The sequence below is a fragment of the Sturnus vulgaris genome, chromosome 1 (genome assembly GCF_052056855.1).
Source record: "Sturnus vulgaris isolate bStuVul1 chromosome 1, bStuVul1.hap1, whole genome shotgun sequence".
In the NCBI taxonomy this organism is placed as follows: domain Eukaryota; kingdom Metazoa; phylum Chordata; class Aves; order Passeriformes; family Sturnidae; genus Sturnus; species Sturnus vulgaris.
This window is the reverse complement of record NC_142243.1, coordinates 141588535-141604871: the sequence shown is the minus strand read 5'-3', so window position 1 is coordinate 141604871 and position 16337 is coordinate 141588535. Positions and strand designations below refer to the sequence as shown.

Here is a 16337-nt window from a genome sequence, read left to right as displayed (position 1 = left end):
CCCTGAAAGTTCAGTACATTATAAAATACATTTTGTATAATGTGGAACATAGGTATTCTTCTGCATGGCTACAAACTTTGGAATCATGTGAACTGTAGAGTCAATCCTTTAAAATCTAAAGCAGTTTATATGAAGAAGGGCCTTAGCCTGGCAAGACATCTGAGTGAATCACTTGTTATCATATTCTCTGCTGTTTTATTGCTTAGCAGAAAAGACTAGTAATAATTGCCTTGTTTCAATGAAATATTGGTAACTACTGAAAATCATCTAAGGAGTTAAAAAAAAATTAGGCATTTGGGCTTGATGCTGTATATACTGAGTTTAAGACTTGTTCAATTTGAAATGGTCAAGATATGAAACCATAAAAAATGTGAGTAAATACTCTGCATATCAAGGGTTGTTATGCAATTACATGCTTTCATCATGGTTCTTACTGAGGGAAAACAGCTAGTAGAGAGGTCTGCAAGACATATTCAGTGAATAATTACAAACTTCCATAACTCAGCTACATAAAAATAATAATCCACTTGTTCCTTTGCTACTACTAAAATACTAAAATGTGTGCATACTTTTTTTTCCCCAGAGCAAAGCCACTCTGTAGATTTGTTAGAAAGTTATCTGAAAAACTTGAAATCTCCTCCCCTCACTCCCCAGTTTGGCCAATCTCCAAATTATAAACAGCTGAACTGATTTAAATAAAGTTTTCAGTACCAAGGAAGAAAAAAAAAGTTACATCTGGGCTGACAAAAACATACGCCAAGTTTCAGCCTAATGTGATTTGAGACAACTGTGATATTAAACGCCCAGACTCAAAACTGGAATGGAAATAGAGACAGGCTCTTCTCTGCACTGGCCCCTTCAGAATTTGGGACTGTAATGTAGTGGCTCTAAGGCTCCAAATGATTAAAGCTTGACTTAGTAGACACATATTTTAGTTATTTAGACCCTTTTGGCTTATTCTTCCAAGGATGTACATGACATTTTCATTGATAACTCCAGCTGGTGCTAGTGGCGTTGATCACAGACTGAAACCTTTTTATCTGTGGCTCAGACTCTCTCATGACTTGTCATGTTGACCTACCTTTACTCTGCTGATTTAAGAAATTAACTGTGGTAAGATCACATTAGAAGGAGAGCAAAAGCTCTCTAACATATTTCTTGTGAATTCTGGTGGTGGTATTTAGCAGAGTGCTTGAGCCCGTGGCTGGGTCGTATGGGGGCTGTGGGCCATAGCTGCTGCACAGACTTTGCTGGATTTGAGCTCAAGTGCCTGTTTCTTTGCAAGACTACCCAGAAAAGCAGCAATATTGGCCAGTATTATTGGCTAGTTCAAGTGATGAGTATGCAAAGCCAAACAGACCCATGCAGAAGTACCATCACTAACAGTAGAATTGCTAATTAACATTTAGCAACAAAAAACCCTAAATTATTTCTGATAACTTAGAAAACTTGGTATATGGGAAGTAAAGGCCTAGGGTTTTGTTGGTTTTCTTTTTAAGAAACTGTATTTGTTTAAGACAATAGGATTACTACATCGTAGGCTTTTAAAAAGGCCCCCATTTTTTTCTTGCATACATCAAAATTTCTGAGGTGTATTTTGTCAAGCAGGTCCATTCTGTGGTTAGTAGCATCTGAGAGTCAAAAATCTTTAGTCCAATTCTGCCTTAGTCCTGTTTTGTGGCAGGAAATCCATTCGAAAGCTGTGTCTCCACTATAAATAGCTGTTTCATGACCAAAATATTCAACAAATTAACAGCATTTAAGCTTTTCCAGAGGTGATTAAATTCTTCATTTATTAGTGTATGTAAGCTACGCTGAAACACTTTGGTACTGAAATAATCAATGTTGATTATCCTGTAAAGTCCTTAAATAATACAGAAATAAGAGAAGGTAAAGAAGGATGAGATGCAACACTTAGAACAGCACAAAAGATGAATTTACATTAAATTTAGGGAAGGATGTTTAGATAGACTGCTTGAAATTTTAAATAGATAAATATTTTCAAGTAGTGAATAAGCAGATTATAGGATTTCAATACATGCAGCTACTGCTATGTATTTTGTTGTCAGCTGTAGTCATTGTATGATTTCTCTGCAACTAATACCCAGTTTGAATCAGGTCTTTCTTTAGAAAAGAGAGAAAAAATAAGTTGCTTTTGTCAATATTTTATAGATATACTAGATGCATTGCATTTAACGAAGATTTCTGTGTCCAGTTTACCTTTTGTTCCTCTTCAGGTGTATCGAAATGCAGCATACAAACTAGACTGCCCTCTCTGTATTTTAATAGTCTTTCATGACTTTGTAGAGGGTATTTCCCAAACTCAGGGATCACAAACAGAAATAAAACAATGGAAAGACTGACTCAGATTAAGGCTCCAGTTGGTTAATACACCACACCAAGAAACTATAGGCCAGGAGACAAAAAGTAGGAATGAAAAGGAACAGTTCTGCAGTTGTAGCTGAATCCTGGCCATATACAGTCATTTCCGCTTGGAAACGTCTCACCCTCCAAGTGGACCAAATTGGGATTAGTCTAGTGAGACTTTTATTGTACTCTCATGGAAAATATTTCAGCAGCCAGGTGAAGCTGGTCGAGGATATCCAGCCACAAAAATAATTGGGACCTTCAATGTACTTGTAGGCGAGTGCACCTTTCCAGGGTGAGCTGAATCTCACATGCACAACTAGTTAGATGTTTGCTGAAGGACATCAATTACCATTTAGTTCTCCCCTTAGCTACATTGAGAAAAATGTCATTTACTACTACATCTGATTTAAGAGACAAAGTAGGGGATGATGTAAGGGGGTGAGAGAGAGATTATCTTCATGACAGTCTTGATTTTATTGTATCACTTTAAAGTAGCACAACCTGCTTTACAAATGAAATTGTGTTCTTGGTTTAAAAGGGCAATTGTTAGCCTGACTTTGTGCTCACTAAAAACATTTCCCCAATCTTGTTAAATTATTGCACTCATTTCAGATTTTTATGGCTATGGAGCTTACCAGCCCTCATTTCTTTACGTTTCATTCATTTTCCTTGTATTGATGATTAATGGAGGATGTCGAACGTTAGAGTGAGCAGGCATCAGCAAATGCAAGATCATAATTAGTTTAGCTGACGAGGGCCTCTGATAGCACTTGCATCTGGATGGAAAAATTACCCTATAGGGAACTGGCTGCTCACCAGGTCTTTTTAGTGATACATTGTGAAACACCCGATGAATCAAATGCCCTTTCAATGCCAAGAAAGTGTTCCAGTCTTGAAGCCAAAATTATGTCTGCAGAAAGCTTTCCATTTGAAATGTATCAGAGTACAATTATAACCATTGTATTTTTTTGGCATGAACACCAGTCTTTTTCAGTATGAGCTAAAGTTAAATAAATTACTTAAATTTTATGAAACCCTGAAATTTTTACTTATAGTGTTAGTAAGTTTTAATTTATAATAAAATTAGTTTTCACCCAGACTGTTTTTCCCTGTACTCACTCATTCTTATCTTAGATGCTGAAGGTTTCTTACTGATCATTTTTTCCCTTTGCAAAAAGGGAGCAGAGTTAAAATTCGGATTTTCATCTCAGCTAAAGAATTCCATTTCCTGCTTATTAGTATTTGGGCCCACAAACACAGCCTGACTTTTGTTTAAATGAGAAGTTTAATGAAATCATTACTCCATAGAAAAAATTTAATGAGCAATAGTCATAAACATGCCTACTTTTAAATATTCCTGGATCATTATGAAAGCTGATGAATACGCAGCTCAGTCTGGTTAAAATCAATTTGTATTTAGGGAAGCTTTACTATGCCCTTCTTCGCCTGACTAAAATAAAATAAATAAATCTGTTGATGAGACAGTGTTCTCTGGGGTTTCAAATGAAGTTCAGAAGAGGTCTCATTCAAGAATACTATACTTTTATTTGTTCATAGTGGGCTGCAGGAATACGTGGTAGCTTATACTGATTTCAGAATAAGTGGAAAATACTGGAACTGAATATCACGTGCTCAAGTATAATCTCTGTTAAAGGAATTTGTATGACACAGGTACAAACTGTAATTAATTGAACTGGTGGTGTTTCAGAATTCTTGTTACCAATCACACTTTTAAATAAAGCAAGCTAAAAAGAAATAATCTGCTGTGAAACCAGGAGAGTTTACAGAATGTTCTATCAGCTTCCAAGGTTTTTTTTTTTTTTCAAAATTTGCTGTTTAGAAACCATCATTAAATGCACAAAACCTGAAGTTCAAAAAGTTAAAGTTGTTATTCTGAAAAGGCTTTGGTGTTTCACACACCTCATCCATCACTCTGGGGTTAATTATAATGAAAATCAGTGGTGCCTATTAAGCACAATTGAACCTGACCTCATTATGGGCAGTGTGGTTTTATACTGTCATTGTTGCCAGTCTAGAGACAAAACTCCTGTGTTGATTTGTCCTAACTCCACAGCTCATGTGACTCACCTCTGACCTGTTTTTTTTTCCTTTTTCTTCCCTATTTCAGAGACGTAGAGGCTCGGGTGTTTTCTGTGCCAATTGCCTGACCACAAAGACCTCTCTCTGGCGAAAGAATGCAAATGGTGGATATGTATGCAACGCGTGTGGCCTCTACCAGAAGCTTCACTCGGTAGGAAGAACTTACTGGTTTGTTCAGTAGGAAAAAGAGCTACACAGCTAAGCTGGGCAGCTGTGGTCCTGTCTGGTTGTGTGATTAGTACCACTCCCTGGCCTGCAGTTAATTTCCTAACAGGGTTTTGCAGAATGGTCACTTTGGGATCAGATGTGATTCATTATGAAACAGCCTGGGATGCTGTGAGTAGATGTGTTTGAGATCATCAGTGATGCATTTAATTATTTTGATACAAAATGAGGTGAAAATTATTTATTTTCTGGGAATTCCTTTTAAAGGCATCATAATATGTTGTGATGAAAGCTCTCTAAATTCTAGAGTCCTCATAACAAAAAACAAAATTATTGAAATTAGACATCACATCTATATCAAAATATCTCTTGAAACAGTTTTTGTATACTTTGACATCTCTTACCTCCTTTATTCTTGATAGTAAATATCCTGGAGATGTGGGGTGGTTTTGTGTTCTTTTTTCTACAGTTCTTAAAGTCTGATGGAAGATAAATAACAACAAGGAAGCTATTCACTTGAAGGCACTCATCACTTGGTGAGTGGAAGATTCACCATCCCTCAGGATCAGTCAGGGAATAAATAATAATCATGGTCTGTCTATATTGCTTTTCATCTTATTGATGCTTGACTTGATCCTGAAAGATGTTGAATGCTCTGGTCCAGGTCCAGGAAAGCCATGCTGAAGTGTTTCCTTGGATCAGTGCCAAAATGCTTGGAATCTTTTTGGTTAAGACCCTCTGGTTAAATATTAAATTATATGTCTTTAATAGGCACACATAGGAGAGTCAGGTGACTAATTAATTAATTTTTACAACATTCCCATGAAATTCAAAAGTGTTACTATTATTCAGAAATGGAAACCGAGGTAGTCTTTGGGCGTTTGCCAGGACAATGTATCAGATCAGGCTTAGAGCCTAACTCAGAAATAAATGTGGTGACTAAGAGTGTGCATTTTTAAAACGTTTTCCAGAAATTAAATTTGAGACACAAGCTTCTCAATGGTCTTGTCTACTGTCCATACAATAATCCTGTTTACACAACATCCTGCCAAACCAGCCCACTTAATAAAACAACAAAAAAAAATTGCAATTTTCAAAAGCAGCATGACTATCACCAGTCTGAATTGTTGGCTCCGTTTGCCATGTGTGTCATTCTGGGGTCACTCACTGTTTTTAAGGCCCAGAATAGCCCAGTCAGGCCAATAATATCTAAGAAGATGGACTAATGCACAGTCTTGGCCAGCATCGTGGCTGGGTCTTGCTCCAGGTATCATCTTCCTGGACAACTCTCAAAGTTGTAGATAAAATATTTAACTTGAGGAAATTGATCAGTGGTGAACATCCACAAAGATTTTAAGACCATTTGACTTTTTAATTTGACATTTGAGTCTGGTTATTTTTAGAACTTCCATTTGCAGACTCCTTTTTCTCTTTTTTAAGTATACTTTTCTCAGCTGTAGTGTTGGATCTTACCGTGATTTTCAGCATAACTTTTTGAATAGATAAAAGCTACAAGAATCAGTTTTGAATTCAAGCACAACTTGGATCATCCTTATGAACCAGTCGGAATGAACTAATGCACTTCCAGCAACATTTATTAGAAATACAGAGTTTATTTTATGCATCTCAAAAGCAAGAAGCTGGCACTATCTCTCAGCTCCACTGTTCAAGCATGGCAATAAGCTGCCGTTCAGTAGACATTTGACATTAATATCTTCAATTGAACTTTGACCAAGCAAACGAAAATAATTTAATTAAGCCCTACTCTGCTGTGGTATCATAGAAATGCCTTTATATGTAGGAGTCTGAAATAATCCAGCAAATATCCCCTTTGGGACACCTTTTTAGACAGTGCCATGCAAAGGGTTGCTCTTTAGACTGACACCAGAAAGATGAAAGTTTCTTTTATCTTTCTGCCTGTCTGTTCAGGAAAAAAATGCAGTAAGTATGTGTCACGTATGGTTTTGAATTAAGGGGTCTAGGATGATGCAGTTATTAGGGAAATGTCCAAAACTATATTCAAGTGAATAGAATTCCTTTCTGTAAGACCCCTGTTCATCTAAATTATGCTACACTTCTGAGTAAAACTCACCTGTGCATTTCTTAGCTCCCATTTGACTGGATTACTACTGTCTAGCACTACCATCCTCGTTAACTCAAGCCTAAGGTTCCTTTTTCACTTTCATTTAGTAAGAAGGAAAATCTGTGATCTATCAGATACTACTGGTGATAGTGACTGACAAATGTTAACATGGTAGTGATTTTTGCTATACGTTACATTTCCATTTCTGTGATATCCTTGAATAATTTTTCTGTGTGTTTTCAAAAATGTTCCATCTATCTAAGGGGTAATTTACATCAAACTTGCCACATTTTTCACATTTCTCTCCTTTAATGCAAACAACTATGTTAGGAAATGTGTAATAATAATCCAAGATTCTATTATTAAAATAGTTTTAGTGAAAAAACTGCATCTTACTGCAGACATATACACAATGTTCACATTTGCTGTCTCCCCAGAGTCATGATTTTGACCTTTATTATTGTGGTGCTGTATTTCTTTTTTAAATAGCTCAAACTTGGTCACGGAACACTACATTTTGTTCCATGGTGATTCCTTGACAACATCCTTGGACTAATTCAGTGAAGACTTGAAACATATTCTAGGATTAGTCCCGAGGAGGCTCCACTTTCCCATGGCATTTGAGAAATATAATCACAATAATTTATTGAAGCATTTGTTGAATCTTTTTTTTTAATTTTTTAAGTTACTCATATTATTGGAGTGGGGAGATTGCCAGATGATACAGAGATGGCAGAAAAATTTGTGATCGTCTTCAATATATTATGTATAACATATAATTAAGGATCTGATATAGGCCATTTAAAAAGCAAAATTCTGGTAATATTTCCACTATATTTTAAATTTAATGCCCCACTGAAAGTCAAGAAGTGACCTTAAACTTTTCTCTTTGCCTTGGTTGTAACCAAATACAGGATATTTTTATCTGCACCTTACTGCTATGAATAAGGAAAATGAGTAGATTTATAGCACTAAAGAGTACTTTTTAATCATCTAATGGCTGGTTTAATCAGATGAGCGCAGTCTTTGGCAAACTGAAGAATTATAAAGTGTAATCTACAATAACTTTGAATAGCTGGAGCCTCAAATAAGTATGTGAGGGTCCCTAATCTCAGGTAGGAAGATGTTTCTTTCGACTGCTTCCATAATCAGATTTCATGCCTGTAGCATAAAGAGTAAGACTAAAAGTATTTCCACAATATTGGAGGGTTATCTGGAAGCCATATCAAAATGGTCTGTAGTGTTTAACATTTAATAAGAACAACAACATTGTAAGATCTCACACAGAATCTGAGTTACAATTGTCATAAAAGGGCAAGGAAATTATACAGACCTTATAATAAAAAGCATATGCCTATGCATATTAATTGGCTATTGATTGTGCAAACTATAATCTTTATCTGAATAGAATTTACATAGAAAATACTGCAATTTTTTTTAACACTATTTTGTCTCAACTTTGATCTGTGTGAGGAGGCTGGTTCAGGTGCTGTTTTTCTGCCAAGTTTAAATTTCTCTTATTAAAAATCTAAATCAAAGTGTGTATATACACTTCTGATTCAGCATTTTAATAGAAAAGTAAAATCTTTAAAAATAGCTGCACTGGCTTAAATGTAGTTAACCATTAAGTGTAAGCCAACTACAGGAAAATAAATAAGTGAAAGGAGAGAAATATGGCAACTCAAGAGAGAGACTAAATCTCTACAAATAATAGAATGGGTGCTTTTCCAGCTCTGGATGTTTTCATATTAGCTTGAAGTTATGAGTATATTAAAAATTTAGCTACATTCAAGGTACAGATTACTTTGGATATTGACTGTAAGCCAAAATTAAATCTGCTTTTTTAAACAATGTTAAAATTTCTAAATAAACATAAAAGTGGAATACTGGGGTGGGGGGCACTTTTCCGGCCTCCAACCAAAACAGGATTATGTGCCTTTGGGGGGAAAAATGTCAGCTGCCAACACACCAAACTGAATGACTTTTAGGTAGTTTTTGTTGCTCTACCATCTGCCCAGTACAGAAATATACTGAGGGTGCAACACCATTTTTCATTCAGATACTATTGCTTTTCTCTTGGGCAGCCTTTAAAGAACGCCTAACTCTGTCCTTCCTTGTACCATTCTTTTGTTTTCCACGCAAAGGTATTTTCACTTCTCTAAACAGGCCACTTAACATGAGCTGATGTGGGGTAGTAGCAAATGGAAACAGAATCCTCACTTAGTTCTTCCCTCTGCCTCTTCATGATGCTTCCTTCTTTACAGATCCCTTTTGCCCTGCCTTCAGGGGATGCCTTCTCTCCCTCATGGCTTACAGCACATCAGTAACACTTAGGAAGCAATGCAGTTGGGGTGAAGGAGGGGAAGTTGCTACCAAAGTAGAGGTAGACCTTTTGGTGCATAGTTTTCCTGGGCTTTCTTCTCCATCTTTCTTAGTCCCTTTCCAGCCACCATCATCCCACTCAGCACACAGTGGACCTGCAGCCCTTTTGCTATGTGACAGCAATGGTGGTCAGCAAGCCCTGTGTGTGCTTGTGTTTTCTGTCCGTGCCAGAGCAGGGTGAGTATGAAGGTAAGTTCTTTGCTCAGTTCTTGTCCCAGTGGGACCTTTGCCCAGAGCAGCTCTGGTGGCACAGTGCATAAAACAACACTAGTGCATAGGGCCTTGCATCTCCCACCTCTCCCCCAGCTCTCAGGACCCACTTTCAACACGTCTCCCCCAGAATATTTTAGGACTAAGAGGTAATAAATGATTTGACAGTTTGGATAGTTCATGCCTTTTTAAGTAAATAGGTACAGGATGTCTAAGACAGTTGACTCAGGTTGATAAAACAAGCCATTTTATAGTTTACTTTCAGCATGAGGGGTCATGAACCAGCATTTGGATTGAAATTTGGTCATTCCCATAACACTGTTGTAATATAGCTCTTCACAAAAGAAAAGATAAATATGCATGAGCGTGGTCTTACAGATTTGTTTAATGTGTCTTCCTTTTTTCCTTTTGTTCATTCTCTGTGTGTTCCATGCAGACTCCCAGGCCTTTAAACATCATTAAACAGAACAATGGTGAACAGATCATTAGGAGACGAACAAGAAAGCGCCTTAACCCGGAGGCACTTCAGGCTGAGCAGCTAAACAAACAGCAGAGGGGTAGCAGTGAGGAGCAAGTCAATGGAAGCCCCTTAGAGAGGAGGTCAGAGGATCATTTACCTGAAGGTCATCAGAGAGAAATTCAGCTTCCCAGCCTCAGTAAATACGAGGCCCCAGGTTCATTGACTAAAAGCCATTCTGCTCAGCAGCCAATATTGGTCAGCCAAACTCTGGATATTCACAAAAGGATGCAACCTTTGCACATTCAGATAAAAAGTCCTCAGGAAAGTACTGGAGACCCAGGAAACAGTTCATCGATATCAGAAGGGAAAGGAAGCTCAGAAAGAGGCAGTCCAATAGAAAAATACATGAGACCTGTGAAACACCCAAACTATTCTCCACCTGGAAGCCCTATTGAAAAATACCAGTACCCACTTTTTGGACTTCCGTTTGTACACAATGACTTTCAGAGTGAAGCTGACTGGCTGAGATTCTGGAGTAAATATAAGCTGTCTGTTCCTGGGAATCCACACTACTTGAGTCATGTGCCTGGCCTACCAAATCCTTGCCAAAACTATGTGCCTTATCCCACCTTTAATCTGCCTCCTCATTTTTCAGCTGTTGGATCAGACAATGACATTCCTCTTGATTTGGCGATAAAGCATTCCAGACCTGGGCCAACTGCAAATGGTGCCTCCAAGGAAAAGAGTAAGGCACCACCAAATGTAAAAAATGAAGGTCCCTTGAATGTAGTAAAAACAGAGAAAGTTGATAGAAGTACTCAAGATGAACTTTCTACCAAGTGTGTGCACTGTGGCATTGTCTTTCTGGATGAAGTGATGTATGCATTGCATATGAGTTGCCATGGTGACAGTGGACCTTTCCAGTGCAGCATATGCCAGCATCTTTGCACGGACAAGTATGACTTCACAACTCACATCCAGAGGGGCCTACACAGGAACAATGCACAAGCTGAAAAGAATGGAAAACCTAAAGAGTAAACCTTAGCACTTAGCACAATTAAACAGAAATAGGTTTCCTTGATGGGAATTCAATAGCTTGTAATGTCTTGTGAAGACCTATAAAGCACTTCATATAGAGAGCATGCCTTATCCAATATTAAATCCCTTGTTATTTTTCTTTTTTTTTCTTTTTCTTCTTTGTTTTTTTCCTTTTTTTTCCCTTTTTTTTTTTTTTTTTTTTCCTTTTAAATGAGTGGGTTACCAAGAAAAAAGAACAGTTGGATGGTGGCCAGAAGGGGAGGAAGATAATTCAGTGGGACATGGCCCACCAAAGCTAGCCAGAATGCAGTGAATCATGCCGAATAATCTTGAGAAAATTTTACTGGACAATTAATACCTCTGCTGTTGTGTAAGAGACATAACTGGCAAGAGTGCAAAGATGTGTATATGTGTATACTGCTGCAGGGGTGTAGTGAACATATGCACATTCTATATAAGAACTAGACATGTTAAATATACACATGTTAAAAGGTCATTTTCTTTTGTTTAATTTGGGCAAATTTCTGCCCTACAACATGCCTTAGGATCACATTGTCCTCAGAGCTTTGGCAGCAATGTCATCTATGTGTTTCTCAGACTCAGCTGATTTTTAGCTACCATTTTATCACTACATTCTTTCTGGCACACTTTAGTCTAGGAAAACCATTTTGTGCAAGCGAATTCTCTAATACAGAAGCCACACTCCAGGTTTAATTTGCATAGAATAAGGTAACCTGCTGTATTTTATTTTAATATATTTTTAATATATTACACTTCTAAACCTTAAAGTCTAAGGTTACTTCTCCACAGGCTTAACATTGCTATACATACCAGTCAATCCCTTCAGTAGACTTATACCAGCTTTTGCTAAGTAGCATTAAATGTCTTCATAGTACTTTTTAATACTTAAAGCTTTTTAAAATCTATCCATGAAGGGAAAGCTCCTCAGCATAACTGCTCAGGGAAATAGGGCTAAATAACTAAATATTAAATAATTGGTTAAAGGTGCTGTTAGATGAGCCTCCATGCTTGCTACAAGGGTGTACAAGAACTGACTTTAATCATTTTCATTATAGTGTCCCAACCAGTAGTTTATTATTTTGCCACAGGGATGTAGAAGATATTACAAGCTACTGGATGCACTGTCAGATTAACTTATTTCATTAAAGAAGTTGGGAGAACAAATAGAAAAAAACCTTATTTTTCTAGTAAATATTAATGTATTACATTTCAAATAATGGTGCCTGACATATTGAATAATTATTTTCTACAGTGTACGTATGCAACAAAGATATTCCATCATGCATTAGAGTCAGTTCTGGCTCTGCCTCGCTGTTTACATTTGCAAATGTAGCAAACAAGGTAATGAAGCAACTATTTCTATTGCAGTAGGTATCTTTTTTTCTGTGTGTGTGCATTAAAGTTGTAAACGATAACATGAAATGAATGAAATTTGTTGATATTAATGGTATAAAAAACAAGAAGGAAATGAAAATATTTTTATGCCTACTTAGGAAAAAAGGGTAGCACTATTCATTCCAAGTACTTTTGTATTCTTAAGCTCTTAACTCACATTGTTATGCTTAAAATGATAAACATATATCCTCTTTTTATTGCTTTGTCTGTGTTTCAGAAGAAACATTTCAGAAATTATTTTGATAAGTGCTGTTTGACGATGCAGCACTGATATTTTATTGCATTCTGTAGTAGCATTGCACTCCATTTTTACAATATTACGCAGTTGCTTTTTTGTTTTGTTTGGGTTTGTTTCTTTTTCGCAGTGCAGGGTCTTAGTTCCTTATGGTTGGATGGCAGGTGTAGCTCAACTGGTTCATGAATGTTGCAGCGAATGAAGTTTAAAATGTCTTTCTGATATTATGTTGTCTTTTATTTCTCCATTCATGCATTTTATTTTTTAAAATGTTCTATAAAAATATCTCTGGACGAAGTCCTCTCTTGAGATTATATGTAAAGGGTCCTATTCTGATCTCACTTACATGCCGCCTTTCTCAGATTTTCATGTAATTGAACTAAAGCATCATAAAAAAAAAAAAGTTCTTGTATTTAACTTACCTGAGTCTCACCACTCTCCCTTCCAGTATTTGGTGCACTTATTAAGATACTTTACCAGATAAACAGGGAGGTGGAAAATAAAAGGAGAGGTGATAGGAAATGTCTTATAGGGGTTGGCAAAAGGAAAACCAGGAGGGAACTGCCTAAACATTCAGCACTTTTGATAGTCTTTTGAGAAGTAATGTGCCTAAAGCAGCTGGCAACAAACATCACCAAGCATGAGAGGCACTTACACAGTTGATCACCAAAGGTCTCGCTGACCTTGGCAGTATTTAGGTGTTATATTTTCACAGAGGTGAAACATTATTGCACAGTTTCTCTGTTAGGCACAGACAGGCTATTGTTCAGCATTAGGCTGCATTCCTTCCTGCTCCACCCATTGCTTCTTTACTGGTGAGCAGCATATGGAACATCCCGCTCAATCTGCTGTGGTTGAGCTCTGTAACCCTTCAGTAGTGTTCTAGGTTAGCAAAGGATGTTGGGCCACATTCTTCTTCTTCTATTTTTTAGATGAATCTCCAGCTTGATACCAGTGACAAAGTCTGGTTATGTTTTTACTATTGTTCTCCAGTAATAAGTTCTGACTTGGTTTTTGTGGATTTATTTTTGTTGGGTACTTTCTGTTTCTTTTTTTTTTTTCTGTGGGGACTGAAATAGATTGCCCTCATTTCGTTACATCAGGGTGCAGTGTGTGTCCTTTTCAGCTTTTCCAAGGAAGATGTTATATTCAGCAGTGATTTTTATCGGCTTCAAAGGTAGCTGCCTGCCGATTTTCAGTAGTTACTGGTTTGATTTACTTCATTTAAGACCTACCAGTTCCTCTGGCTTCTTCATTAATAGAAGCTGCATCTTCATGGCAAAATATTTTAGAGGGACATGTGCACTGTAAGACTTGAGCACTACCCTGAACTTCATAACACTTCTTGCTAAACTCAGAAGCAGAGGCAAATTAACAGGAAATACACATATCAGGGTTTGGGGATGAGGAGAAATGAAATCTTTTGAGTGCAAAGAACAAGACAGAGTTTTGAATGTTGCTATTGCACATCTAGATGGTGCAAATAAAATTTGAAAAAGTTCATTGTTCTTGCCATGACATATTGAGATGTTCTAAGATTTCTGCATTTTAAGAAATAGGATTTTGCTATAGCCTGTTCTCTTTGATTGGGATAGGGGGAGCACAGTTTTGTTTCTTAACAAAATAGAGGTGACTCCATCCATATTCCAGATCCCCTCACAATGGGAACTAATAAAAAGGAAAAAAAATCTTGACACAGGAAAAAAATAATCTTAATAACTTTCAGATGGAAACCAATGTTAGCACACACAAGTAATTACTGCACCCACTGTGTTTCAATCAACTTACAGCACTGAAAATTGAAATTTCAAACAATCAGTCTTTGTTCTCAATTTGTCAGTGGCTTTAAGGTGCTGAACTTCTCTTACTAAAGGAATAGTAGTTTAAGATCTTAAAACATATCTCGAATTGGACAACCAAATAAGTAGATGTTTCAAAACTAGAGGATTTGTGATGTCTGTTGCTAATCAGATTGTGGAGCAGGCACAGTGTTTCCAGAAACTCTCTGTATAGATGGAGCCATCCTGTGACATCATCTGCAAACCAGGTTGTTTTGTCTAAGATGTCACTTCATGGCTGCTGCCCCCTTAATGCTGCAGATGAAGATGTTCCACAGCTTGTGTTCAGGTGCTAAACTTTGAGTACTTTCCAAAAGAAGTTTTGCACCTAATTGCCACCATGCTGATGAAACTCTTCCCTTAATTTTTCATTGACTATCCAGAAAGGGGGAAAGACACTGGATACACATATCTTGGTTTTGCCTAAAAAAGACATCATTTTCTATTGTGACAGTTTTAAAGAGAGAAAAATTGAGATATCTCAAAAGGTTGAGACACACTGTGAGCAATAGATTATTTTTGCAGTTAGAGGGGCAGCAGGACAAGTGACTGATGCTGATTGTATACAGTGCTGAAACATAGTGATTGTGCAATGGGAAAAACTGATTTGGCAACTGTGGATTAGTACTCAGTTCAGGGACAGACTTTCAAGTCCACCCTTGGACTGGACACTGTTGTTTTGTAGTCATAACTACTTGCTTTATGTGCTAAAAATGTTGTCTACCATCTGCTTTTTGCCCAGTATATCTAAATATATTCTCATTTTTGCTCCTGTATTGATTTTTCTTGGCTGACTTTACATGCTAATTCCTAATACTGGTCAGGAAAAGCCAAGGAGATTAGAAGGTCGCTTCTGTGCAGTCAGAAGGGTAGATATATTTCCTTCTGCTTCTGTGGAGACAGTTATGCTTGGCAAAGAGCAGTGAGCAATTTGTCAGCATATCCCAAATGTGATAGATAAGTGAGAATTCCCTTCTAAACTTTTCTCTAAAGTTAAGATGGGCCAAGTAAAATCATTTACTTAATTTTCTCACCTCAGAATAGGATTCCTCACTACCCTCTTCCTCACAGTTTTTATTTCATTTAGCCAGCTCTGGAAAGCTGGCAGTTGGGGAGATGCTACCTGTATAGTAATCACACACACCCCAATTTACTTTAAGAGGATAAAAGACAATACTTAAATGGCTGACCACCAGATAAATACCAGTTTCATTTGATTCTTTGTTACACTTAGTAAAATTCTTTTACTAGGAAAGCAAAATTACACTTAGTAAAGTAAAAACATCCTAACAGCTACCACAGTTTTTCATTCCTATCATTTTGGCCTCTGAGCTCTGTCTAGGAGAACAGGAGAAAAGGAAACATCTCAAAATGCCATTGTAAATTTAGCTTATAGAAAATTCACCAGCAGGAAAAGGAAAAAAAAAAAAAAAAGAAAAAAATTGCTTCATAAAGAATGACTTCATGTTGCTAAAAACCATCATTAAACTTGTAGCCCTGATTTGACTCTAGAATGCTGGCTCTTAATGTTTTGTCCTTACAACACATGGATGTGTTTTTTGTTCTGTTTTGTTTCGGGTTTTTTTGTTTTGTTTTGTTTTTTGGTTTTCATAGTGCATGTTCATTTCTACTCACAAACATGTTCTTGGTGTATTTCTTATGCAAACAATCTTCAGGCAGCAAAGATGTCTGTTACATCTAAACTTGAATAATAAAGTTTTACCACCAGTTATAAATCAGATTTGTGTCATTGTTTCTGGGGAGAATGTAATGTCATAGTGTCACTACACCATAGTGGGGTTGGGGAGGAGAACAATCTGGTTTCAAGCTGCTCTGGGAGCACGATGGGGCCTGACAGCATCTCTGAGTAATGGCTGGTGATTATGGCTGAAAGGCAGTGGCAGCATTGCTCAAACGGGAAAGGCATGAAAAGGGAAGAGCTCCTTCAACAACACATTAGCCCTGTCACAGTCCTTCTGTACTAAGGGCTCTAGATGTGATCCAAATCTCATTCAAGTTTATGACAGGATTTGAGTAAAA

At 37.1% G+C, this 16337-nt stretch overlaps 1 protein-coding gene across 6 annotated transcripts in view; it reads left to right on the top strand.

Moving 5' to 3' along the window:
- Window positions 1-16033, top strand: part of TRPS1 (transcriptional repressor GATA binding 1) — a 213670-nt gene extending 197637 nt beyond the window's left edge. For all 6 annotated transcript variants that reach the window (XM_014870088.2, XM_088178532.1, XM_014870091.2 and 3 more), the window contains 2 exons: window positions 4499-4621; window positions 9747-16033. In XM_014870088.2, the coding sequence (XP_014725574.1) occupies window positions 4499-4621; window positions 9747-10808 (1185 nt within the window). In that variant the 3' untranslated portion in view covers window positions 10809-16033. The remainder of the gene's footprint in view (window positions 1-4498; window positions 4622-9746) is intronic.
- The last annotated feature ends 304 nt before the right edge of the window (window positions 16034-16337 follow it).